The sequence below is a fragment of the Portunus trituberculatus genome, chromosome 15 (genome assembly GCF_017591435.1).
Source record: "Portunus trituberculatus isolate SZX2019 chromosome 15, ASM1759143v1, whole genome shotgun sequence".
Classification (NCBI taxonomy): domain Eukaryota; kingdom Metazoa; phylum Arthropoda; class Malacostraca; order Decapoda; family Portunidae; genus Portunus; species Portunus trituberculatus.
In genome coordinates, this window is record NC_059269.1 from 14988629 (window position 1) to 15001098 (window position 12470).

A 12470-nucleotide genomic window follows, 5' to 3' on the forward strand; every position below is an offset into this window, starting at 1 on the left:
TTATTTTTTTTCTTAATGGTTCGTTAAGGTTGTATTATAGTATTTAATCTGTTTTACATACTTTTTTCTTGGGTGTTTATTATTCTATTGATAAGGTTTGGTTAAGACTTTTTCTCTATAATAAAAACAGTTATCTATATATTTTTCCTTATTTCTTCCTTGCGTTTTGAATATTCACTTTTCTATATACAAGTGTCGGTCATCACAGTGCACTTCCTCTCTCTCACTCTAATAATTACAGTTTATTCTATTGATCATTTTTAAGGCTTTCTCTCACTATAATAAAAACTGTTATCTACATAGTTTTTCCTCATTTTTATCCTTACGTTTCCAGTATTTTCTTTTTCTATATGCAAGTGTTGGTCATCAATGCACTTCCTCTCTCTCACTAAAATAATAACATTCATCTATACATATCTTTCTTATTTCTTCTACTTTTCCGTATGTTCACCGTGCACTTCCTCACTAGAATAATTCTACTTACATATATTCCCCCCTTCATGTCCTAGATGTTCCCCTTTCCTTTGTGGTCATGAGGGGCTTTTTTCTTTTTTCGAGGAAGCGAGGGAGGGCAAGAGTCTGACGAGCACTTCCCTACTGCTATTCCTGTACAGTGTTTCTTCTCCAGAGTTACGAGTATGGCGTTGCTTAATGTGATGTTTACCTTTCTTCCCACCGCCATAACGTGCATTTCAGTGTTATTCCTGTCCTCTGCTTTTTTTACTTAACCCCTTGAGCACCATGACGCTTTTCCATATTCATTCTGCTTACTATTCGGTGATGCAGCTTCAGAAACTTATGTTGGGGGATTAAAATAGTGATGACTGTGGCCATTACTCTTCTGACCTCCATAGACCCTTCCTAACGTCAATAAAATGGTCTAATCGTACACAAATCTCAAGGTAAAAATGCGTCCCAGTATTGAAGAGGTTAACTTATGAATGTGTTGTTTAATGTTCGCTTGTGTATGTGAGTTCTTATTTATTTCTTTATTTTCGGTGGACGTGAGAGGATTATCAAGCAAGGCAAGGTAAGTAGAAGCTATCGTGCACTTCCCTGTTTATGTAACCTCTTCAATACTGAGACACATATTTTACCTTGAGATTTGTGTACGATTAGGCCATTTTATTGACATTAGGAAGAGTCTGTGGAGGTGAGAAGATCAGTGACAACATTCTTCACTATTTTAATCCCCCCAACATAAGTTTCTGAAGCTGCATCACCGAATAGTAAGCAGAATGAATATGGAAAAGCGTCATGGTGCTCAAGGGGTTAAGTAAAAAGAGCAGAGGACAGGAATAACACTGAAATGCACGTTATGGCGGTGGGAAGAAAGGTAAACATCACAGAGTCTTCTCTATTTTACTCCCCACATGAGTTTCTGAAGCTGTATAGAATCACCAAATAGTAAGCAGATTTAATATGGAGATGCATCACGATACTCAGGCGGTTAAAGTTATCTGTTCTTTATCCTAACTTACGAATGCAATGTTTTTTTATTGGACGTTCTTTCTTCCTGTGGCCCTAAAATGAACGTGTGTTTCTTTGTTGTGTAAAGGTGAGAGCAAAGGGGGAAGAGGTAAGGAGAATCTGTTGTGCATTTCTCTTCTTTTCCCCTAAATTATGAACGTGATGTTGCTTTATTTCACCTTTCCTTCCTCGACCATAACCTGAGAATGTGTTCCTGTTTATTCTTGGAGGAAGGAAAGATAAAATAAGGGTAAAAGGAATCTGTTGTGGATTTCTCAGCGTTTATTCCTGTCCTCTATTTCTTTTTCTTTTCCTAACTTGTTTTATTTTTCATTTTTAATATCCTTCCTTTCTTGTGGTTCTAAGCTTAGCATGTGCTGTTCAAGTTGTGGGTGTTGTAAATGCTCCCTACTTTTTTTTTGTCCCATATTCTCCAATTTTTCTAATTTATGACTGCGATATTGTTTTGTGTTCACCTTTTTTTTTATTTATTTTTTTTTTTTTAATCCTATAGGCCTCGGTATGTGTTTTTCTGGGAAGCGACAAAGAGTAGAGAGAAAATCTGTCCAGTAATTTGACACCGTACATGCTCCCTACTTTTTTTTTTTTTTCGATATTGTATTCCTATTTTCCTAACTTATGAATGCGATATTGTTTTAGTATTCACTTTTCTTTCCCTGTGCCTCAGAGTACGTGCTTTTCTGGGAAGCGAGACGGGCTAGAGAGAAAATTTGTCCAATAATTTGACACTGTACATGATCCCTACTTTTTCCGATACCGATTTTCTTAACTTATGAATAAAATATTGTTTTTGTGTTCACTTTTCTTTCCCTGTGCCTCTGAGTATGTGCTTTTCTGGGAAGTGAGAAAGGGTAGAGAGAAAATCTGCCCACCAATTTCACTGTAGATGCTCTATTCTTATTTTCCTAACTTATGATTGCGATATTGTTTTGTGTTCACTTTTTTTTACCCTGAGGTCCTGAGTATGTATTTTTCTGGGAAGCGAAAAAGGGTAGAGAGAAAATCTGTCAAATAATTTAACACTATACATGATCCCTACTTTTTTTTCCGATACACTCCTATTTTCCTAACTTATAAATGCTACATAGTTTTGTGCTCACCCTTTTCTTAACCCTGTGGTCCTGAATATGTGCTTTTCTGGGAAGCGAGAAAGGGTAAAGGGGAAATCTGTCAAGCATATTCCCACTATCAGTCATCTATTCTTTTCCTAACTCAAGTGTTACATCTTCGTACGTGATGCCCGCCCTCCTCTGCCTGGTCCTTGGGCTCGCATCCTTAAGCACTTTTACACTTCACCTCCACTATTTCAAAAGACTTTATTTAAACTTACATGAGTTTGTGTGTGTGTGTGTGTGTGTGTGTGTGTGTGTGTGTGTGTGTGTGTGTGTGTGTGTGTGTGTGTGTGTGTGTGTGTGTGTTTACGGTTCTAGAGGCAGAGTGATAAGATTTCTACATTATTAACTGGAGAAACACTTTTGAAAACCCCGCTAATCATCTCTGTGGCCTTGAAAAATAGTGGTGAGAGAGCAAAGCGTTTCCGAATATGGATCTTGAGCCAGCCGGTGTGGCGATCATCTGCTTTATATTAGCGGGGAGATGGTGAGGAAAGGGGAACCTGTTATAGATTTCTTACATGAGCGTTGGGCGACCGGCGCGATGGCAAAAATTCACTGTATATTATGAGGTTGATCACAGGGGACGCTCAGGGAGTAGGTGCAGTGATGTATGGAGGAAAGAAAGAGGTTATGAATTTTTTATAGGAGAGTTGAACGAAAAACACTTGATGACATAACACCAACATGATCGGGTATCGTTTAGACTGAAGACTTTGACTCGTATTCTGAAACACTTTGCTCTCTCACAACGATAAATAAGTAATCCAGTTCCCAAGTGCTTTTCGTGTTAAAATCTTAAGATATCCTTGCTGTATTGCCAGGATCATAAAAAAAAACATCCATGAAAACCAGTATCACTTTAATTATAGCCCTTTGAGTGAAGTGAAGGTGTGGACAGATGCGTTTCTCAATAAGATCCAGAGACTTGTATTCAAAGACGCTCTACACTTTCAATGCGACTATTTTCAAAGGCCATTGAGATAATTAGCCGGATTCTCAAGAGCATCTAACCTGCGAATCATTTATAAACTAGTGTAACTGACGTGCCTCAGAATACAGCTGAGAGATGCAGGCTTGGTGTTGCAGTGACGGTATTGTTATTGTCAAGAAGCAACGAGGATACTTGCACTTGACTGCCTCCGTGTTTGCTTCGTTAGTTCCGCACATCTAAGGCTCTGTAGGTGGTAATTCTAGGGATAACAACCACATCTACTGAAAGGGGAACAGACGTGCGTGGATGTGGCGTTAGTTGGCAGGATACGGCGGGGTTTGGTCAATGCTCCCAAGCCAGCAATAAAAAAGTGGGTGGTGAATGACACTTTTGACTTATAAATCGAAGTCATATATTATACCAACAGTATTATTCTTTCTTCAGCTTCCCTTCTTGGTAATGTGTGTGTGTGTGTGTGTGTGTGTGTGTGTGTGTGTGTGTGTGTGTGTGTGTGTGTGTGTGTGTGTGTGTGTGTGTGTGTGTGTGTGTGTGTGTGTGTAAAGGTATTTTCTTCCAAATCATTATTAACTTTACAGCTATAGCCGCTGATGTGTGTGTGTGTGTGTGTGTGTGTGTGTGTGTGTGTGTGTGTGTGTGTGTGTGTGTGTGAGAGAGAGAGAGAGAGAGAGAGAGAGAGAGAGAGAGAGAGAGAGAGAGAGAGAGAGAGAGAGAGAGAGAGAGAGAGAGAGAGAGAGAGAGAGAGAGAGAGAGAGAGAGAGAGAGAGAGAGAGAGAGAGAGAGAGAGAGAGAGAGAGAGAGAGAGAGAGAGAGAGAGAGAGAGAGAGAGAGAGAGAGAGCACAAGCCCCTCTCTCCGGTATACATTGGCTTCGTAACACTATCAAGACAAATCACCAAAATAAACTCATCTAGGAGTCTTGCACCACCGGGGATCGCCAGCTGAGCATAACGACTAACTATCTAGCACACACTGACTCGCTCCGACAAGTCCCTCCCATCTAGTGTTTTCTGAGGTACAACATTAAACTGCAAGACTTCAAGGGGGGGTTCTGAAACGCTTTGCTCTCCCACCAAGATCATTTTCAAAGACCACAGAGATTATTAGATGCGGTTTCTTAAGAGTGTCTCTCCTGTTGAAACTGCAAGACTTCAGGGCGTGTTCTGAAACGCTTTGCTATCCCACCACCATAATTTTCAAAGTCCACAGAGATGATTAGCCGGGTTTTTAAGAATGTTTTTTTTTTTTTTCTGTTGAAGTCTTGTTAGGCCTCGTACTTCTTCAGTCTGGGTCTTTTGAATACACGTAATGGACCTGCGGCGTGGAAGTGTTTAGATTATGGATCCAGGAGCCTTCCCTTACTATCCTACTGCCTTGCCTAACCTCAAAGGACACTAGGCTACAAGAGTCTTTATTATCCAAAGTCACACAGAGGAGCGCAGTAGGTGAGGAAGCCTAACACACCACCGCCCACTGCCCATCCCCTCCTGGCAGACTCTTGCTGTAAGTTACTTGCACTCGCCCTACCGCCTCCATCCAGCCAGCCAGCCACCCGTGTGCTGAACTCTCCCACCCATGATAAAGCGCAGGAACGTAACAGTGGATGTTGTGAAATCCCTCAGCCATAAAAATACATTAAGAGTCTCAGAGTGTCGTGCCCTCCTTTCTGCGATAATAGACGTTAACATCAGGCATGACGAGTCAAGGTAGTGGGTATAAATGAATCATGAATATTTCAAAATGCGTACCCAACACAAAGAAAGAAAACTTAACCACTTCCTGTACAACAATAGAAGTTAATTTTTCATGAAATTCTACCACCTAAAAGTGCAGAGAATGACGTCAGACGGAGCGCGGGTGAAGCATACTGAGCGATACAACTCCCAGGGAGACGATAATCTCTCTCTCTCTCTCTCTCTCTCTCTCTCTCTCTCTCTCTCTCTCTCTCTCTCACACACACACACACACACACACACAGTGGCGGCAAGTGTCTACTGTGACACCCGCGTGGTGGATGCAGGCGGTGCTGCATTAATGAACTCCCACAAATGAACAAGAAAGGAAAAAACGCCATAATTTTGTATGCCAGTCCCTTCCCAGCCAGTTTCAAAGAGTCATGTGCCTATCTCGGCCCAGTTCGTCCCACGTGATCTGCCTATCTCTGGCCAGCCCGTCCCACGCAGTCCGTCTGTCTCTGCCCACTATGTCCCATGGCATTGTTTGTCTGTCTGTCTTGCTTACACTCAGCCCTGCTCCCATTCAGCACACGCCAGCTATCACAACCACACGTGTTTCACTCTGCGTACCTAACTGACTAGAAATTTTTATATCCCACATCCCAAAATAACATTTTAATGATGAACTTGAAGTTCATCACTACCTTTTGATGGGAACACGAACTCAAAAAAATGTTAATCTTTTTTATGCTGATACTTGCACCAGCGATTCCTGCTCCTGCTATCAGGCGGAAGCAAAGGATAAAAACCGTGCGAGGGAATGTGGGCAAGGGTGTGTGAAGGAATGCGTGCAATGCAAAACGGGTGAAATGTGGTGGTGTCAGCCGATGGATTCGTGTGTTAAATATACGACCGTATTTTCAAACATTTCAGACCCTCATTCCGACCACAAGACTCAGGCTCTTGTGATGGTTATTGCACTTTATGATCCTATTGATAGTTTGACATGAAATCTGCACCAGTAAGGAGGAAAATCACCGTGAGAATCGGATTAATCATCTTTGTGGTCTTTGGGAATAGTTCTTGTGAGAGGCCGAAGCGTTCAGGACCACGAGCCTGATGAAAGCTGAACAGAAATCGAAAAGGAATAGATGAAATCTGATATGCTTTAACCTTTTTGCTGTCATGGTCGTTCTTTGTTAACATTCAGAGCATTGTAGATCCATTTGCATCGACACGCGCGCGCGCACACACACACACACACACACACACACACACACACACACACACACACACACACACACACACACACACACACACAACAACAACAACAACAACAACAACAACAACAAAAAAAAGAAAGGGAAGTAAATTATGTATATTCTACACTACATTCAAGTAGCTGTCGTAAAACAATACATATTCTAAAAGCAGCATATGACCATACAAAAAAATATCTAGTCGTGAATGGACCAAGAAAATAAAAATATATATATAAATAATCTTATGGAAATGGAGACACTAAGCCATCACATAACTCATTTAGAAAGACGTGGGTGTACGTTTCTCTAAACACACGGCGATCAAGTGGAGCCACATACTGCGTAACTCGTGACAAGATACCTCACACCAAGTGCCTGGCGGGGTACTGGTCTCTTGAGATACACCCACACCAGTAAACTTACGAGCACTTGACGGACTCAGCGTGAAAGCCACACTCCGACCATACGAATAGAGTCCTCGTTATCATAAGGCAATGTGCGTAGGAGTGTGTGAAGCAGGAGATAATTACAACAAGGACAGACGGAGAAGATTGAAAGAGTGCGAAGGTTAGCATGAAGTGCGAAGACAAATGCAAGTCAATAGGTGCGAGAAAAGGACTGTGCGAGGAAACATTTATTTATTTATTTTTATTTTTTTTTTACGTTATGGCCTATAGCGCCTGTAGGCATACTTGAAGACAAATGGCATAGCTTCAAAGTGGTATGTGGTGGGATTCAAACCTACCCGTGGACGTCTGCTCGATCCCACGCTCACCGCCTTATCCACTACGCCACCGCCTCCCTAACCTTGAATGCGAATAAGGATAATTTAAGTGAGGAAGACCTGGTGAATGATTGCAGGCGTGGGTATACGATGGGGAACTGCGCTTGAATAACCTGTGACTCCGTGAATGAGCACGTATAAGGAAAGTAAACAGAATAATGTGAATCTCTGGCGCAACATGAGAAACAATGCGGGTGGGGAAATGTGACAGCCAGGGTGACCTACATAGAGTGAGATAGCCGTGATGAGGGACGCTGATAAGACCAGTAAGGGGATCGTGACGGAAAGGCAATGTTAGAGGCAGAGATAGACAGAGTGAAGGACGAAATGAAACTCTGAAGAAGCTTGTGACATAGAAACAAAATACGAGGCAATGCAGAGAATGTAGGACGAGAAAGGAGCAGGACTGAATAGCTTGCCGGACAGAATGGGGGACAAAATGAGGCAGAGTGAAGGAGTTTGCGACTGGAGGAGGAACAAAATGAGAGTAGGGAGGAAAAGGAGTGAATGGAAATGCAAGACAAGGAAACAGGAATAAGAAATAGCCTGATAAAACAGAGAGAGGGACAAAAACAAGACAAAATGATGGAATTTGTGACATATAAGGAATTAAATGAGAGAGAATACGAAGCCTAGAGTAGGATAAGAATAAAGGAGTAAGGAATAACGTGTAAGAATGACGCTAAAAACTAAGAGACAAAAATAAGAGTAAATGGATTAGCGTGACAGAAACAGAACAAGGCAGGGTGCAAGCAACAGCGCCAGACACGAGTGGAGGAGTAAGAAAAATCGTGACGCAGTATGAGGACATGAGAGTGAGGAAGCGTAAGAGGCACTGAAGGTTAAGACAGCCGGAGTGACATCATTTCAAACACTGGGCACTGAAGGAGACCCAAACACTCCTGGTACAGACATCTTCATACCTGAATTGGCTCACTGTCTACGTTTGCAGGACAAGTAAGGCGCGAGATGCTAGCTTGAGTTCTCGAAGCAAGAGAGACGCGAGCGAGAGGAGAAGCAAGGCAAGGGAGGCAGTACGTCAAGGCCATCCTCACACCTGACTAAGTGACGTCATTCCTACGTCACTTGGGTAAACAGACGAACCCCCCAAGCCTCGCCAGCACCTCCATCCCTCCTCTCCCAACTCTAAACAAACGGACGCATTTTTCCTCAGGACACCAGCAAGACCGACGTGTGAAGGCCTTTAGTGGCGGCCAGAGGATGGGGCGAGGTTGTGTATACCTTGCTTGTGTTACCTTGCTGCTGCTGCTGCTGGTGAGAGTGTGTGTGTGTGTGTGTGTGTGTGTGTGTGTGTGTGTGTGTGTGTGTGTGTGTGTGTGTGTGTGTGTGTGTGTGTGTGTGTGTGTGTGTGTGTGTGTGTGTGTGTGTGTGTGTGTGTGTGTAGGAGGAGACTATCAGAATTTCCAGGTGAATAAGGAAATGTTTTTGGAAGAAGGTGATGATCGTGACGGGTTGACAAGGGAGAAGGCAGGGAAGGTGAGAGCACAGAGCAGAGGCGAGACATATAGAAGCACACAACATCGTCTCTTGGATTGGCGGCAAAAACACACATCTTTCTCCTTCCCACGCACCTGTACCGCTACCATCATCTGTCTACAATGCACCTGCCCCCTTCACGCGCCACTATCACCACTATCACCACCACCACTATCCTGCCTTAAATGCACGCAGCCCCTAAACGTAAAAAAAAACATTGAATTTCCTGGTTAGTGGACATATTTTTATTTAACATCGTGCAATATTTTTTACACGTTTCGAAAATGGAACGAAATAAATAAGAGTGATAAGATAAAGCTTCAGTGGCGGGGCTGCGAGTTGCGTTGCGCGGCTCTTCAACAGTGTCGCTCAAATGGGAATACTAATGAAAGGGAGGGATATCACGGGGCGCTGCGGGGATGGACGGAAATACGGGCACCAATCTCTCTCTCTCTCTCTCTCTCTCTCTCTCTCTCTCTCTCTCTCTCTCTCTCTCTCTTCTATTTTCATCCCGTTCCCTCACACATATTTTGCTGGTACTAGGCAGATCAGCTGACAGACAGACTTCCTGGTACATATCCTTTCCCTGTAGTAATATTCTCTCTCTCTCTCTCTCTCTCTCTCTCTCTCTCTCTCTCTCTCTCTCTCTCTCTCTCTCTCTCTTTCACGGTCTATTATTCTATCCTATTCCGTCACACTCACTACAGTGGAAATAAATAATTCAGAAGATATCCTTTATATGATCAAGCAAGTCTCCGGAATCCTATGCTCTCAGGTAATAATCTAATGTTGCTCTCTCTCTCTCTCTCTCTCTCTCTCTCTCTCTCTCTCTCTCTCTCTCTCTCTCTCTCTCTCTCTCTCTCTCTCTCTGTTAATAACACCAACACAATGAAGGGACATAACGCACCACGAAGTTTCCATATTGATGCACAAGGAGTAATTGGAATACATAGTTACATCAACGCGTATGGCATTCCTAAACTCATTTACACCTGGAATGATTAAGAGGTTTCAGGTCTCACAGTGAAGCAGTGAATCCCACTACACGTACTCCTTGTACAGGGATGCGACACCGAAACCTCACAGCCCTAGAAATGTTGCCTAGGTGCTTCACTAAGAGATGATTCCCTCGCTTCCTAGCCTTGGCTGAGGTAAAGACCTGTAGTCTCAAATATTTATGCGCCACACCTCTACTACATCCAAAAAGGCTTTAATTGAGATTACAAAGGTTCTAGTGACAGATTAACAAGATTTATACATTATTGATAAGTGAAATACTCTTGAGAACAAACAATCTCTGTGGCTTTTGAATATATAGTCATGGTGAGGAAGCAAAGGGTTTCATATTGGCGTAAGAACCGCATCCTCAATCGTCTTTATGTCTTTCCACTTTTAGCTGCAACAGGCTCTAGTAGAAAATAATGGTGTTTTCTACGGATATTTTCGTGATTTTAATAATATTTTGGCAAACATTCTGTATTGTCAATGAGGTAAAACTGATAAAAACTGACAAATCGTCACTGTACCATCTAGAAATAGAGCTGAAGAGAAAACGAGGCGTCTTAAAATGCCTCAGCTAATTCAATACGGATTATGGAGTATGTATCACAGGATACGAATGGAAGCTCACTTTTTTCCTTTCATGTGAATGCGAAACGAGTTGGAATCTCATTAGCTGTGCAACACTTATGCCTAATCCTTTTATCCTGTGACGCTGCATCCATTAATGTATTTATTTGATACATGTGCACGTGTTGCAAAGTATATATATAAGAGACGGCACAGTTCCATTTCCATACAAAAAATCAATAAATCTAATGAATTTGTGAAACTTAAGCTCAGATCCTTTCTATTTCCGTGACACAGCATCGAACTGTGTATTTCCCTTGACTTAGTGCAAACTTTCGCCATTTGGAGACACCAAGGCGGCACTTCAGTTAAACGAGTGTAGGTTTGTGTTAACAACCGTCTCCATGCACGATGGTTTAAGGATCAGCATCACTTCACCCTCAATGGACCTGTCGTACGTCTCCAGCATTACTGTGCAGCGCTAAAATCTTGTAATCTTATCTAGACAAACGTTCGTCTAAAAATATAATTGAATTTTTTATCATGAAGTATGATGTGATAATGCCGGGGGAGGAGCTCCTTGGCTGCATTGTTTGCCAGACCCACAACCTTTGACACTTGGCCAACTAATGAGTTTCACTGCACGCGTTTCGTAAGTCGAGGTTTTTATCTCCTGCGTCTCGATGAGGGATTCAACCCTAATTAACGCCGCCACGGAATTTACACGTTGCTTTATATGTATATATGGAAACATAGCTCAGCAGTCAGACTGAGACATCTTCGGTACACGCAAGTCCTCCTGAAGCCTCACAGTACAGGAATAATAAATGAATAACACGGTGAAATATAAGCAATTTAAACCATAACGAAAAGTGGACATCTTTCCGTAAAAGTGGAAACCTTTAAGAGGAAATGGAGAAAACTAATTAACTATTTTCACGCGACGCAACGACGCAGAGGAAAGAGATGTAACAGATTTAATCTCTCTCTCTCTCTCTCTCTCTCTCTCTCTCTCTCTCTCTCTCTCTCTCTCTCTCTCTCTCTCTCTCTCTCTCTCTCTACACACACACACACACACACACACACACACACACACACACACACACACACACACACACGTGTCTATAGTTGCATTAATTAGGCCGTCCTGGAGTGGGTACCCCCCTCCCCCACAATGTCACTTAGCGGGGGCCGCACACGTGTCCCCGTGCTCGGCGCTCGCCGCACTCCACACCCCACACTGGAGCCTCGAGTACTCACCTCCTCGTAAAACTTGAGCTGAGGGACAGGATCCTCACACACGTTTTCTACGAAGTCTTTGTAGAGAAGGTAACCTGCAGGAAGAGAAAGAAGGGGTTTAATTTTGATGAGTACATGAACAATCTCAAGAGATGTCATCAGTGAGAAAGTGCTCTCTCTCTCTCTCTCTCTCTCTCTCTCTCTCTCTCTCTCTCTCTCTCTCTCTCTCTCTCTCTCTTTAATAATGACCTCACGTGCAGAAAGCCATATGTTTATGAAAGAAATAGTAATAAAAAGTAATCTCGTCAAGTCTTCTCACACACATCACATAAGGCATGCAGTCTCTTTAAAAAGTAATGTCCGTACACAATAATAACTAACTACTGCAACACAATATTGCGCCGTGGGTAGCCTTGCCCGGCTGCCTAACTTCCCTGGCTGGGGTTGTTCACATTGCTGGCGGGGCATAAGTTTATATACTCGCAGAAAGAGCAGCGGACGGACAGAGTGGAAATGATTCACTTTACATCTTTAATTAGGAGGAGAACGTTACGTAGTTATGAAGAGAGTTTCAACATAAAAATTGCCTTGAGGATGTTGAAAAGTCAGGAAACTGAATTAGGAACATTACGTGAGCTTGGTGTGCCGCGTACGTTATTCAGCTGCAAAGACATTTCGGCTGAATTTACTGAACGAAAGTCCAATGAAGTTTGAATCAATGAAAGATACGAACACAATTAAAAGAGGGTATTAAACATGTCAGGCTGAGAGCGCACTGAGACACGAGGCGGCCTAGCACACGACAAGGCAAAGCAAAGAAGATGGGAGGAAAGAAAGAGCTCACTGAGAAGAGCCGAGGAATACAGTCACACGTTTTTGGCCGTCACGA

At 42.7% G+C, this 12470-nt stretch overlaps 1 protein-coding gene across 1 annotated transcript in view; it reads right to left on the reverse strand.

Annotated features, from left to right (window-relative positions):
• Positions 1 to 12470, reverse strand: part of LOC123503990 (G protein-coupled receptor kinase 1-like) — a 140818-nt gene that overhangs the window by 17025 nt on the left and 111323 nt on the right. Inside the window, exon 3 of the mRNA XM_045254186.1 lies at positions 11603 to 11676. Coding sequence (XP_045110121.1) covers positions 11603 to 11676 — 74 coding nt within the window. The remainder of the gene's footprint in view (positions 1 to 11602; positions 11677 to 12470) is intronic.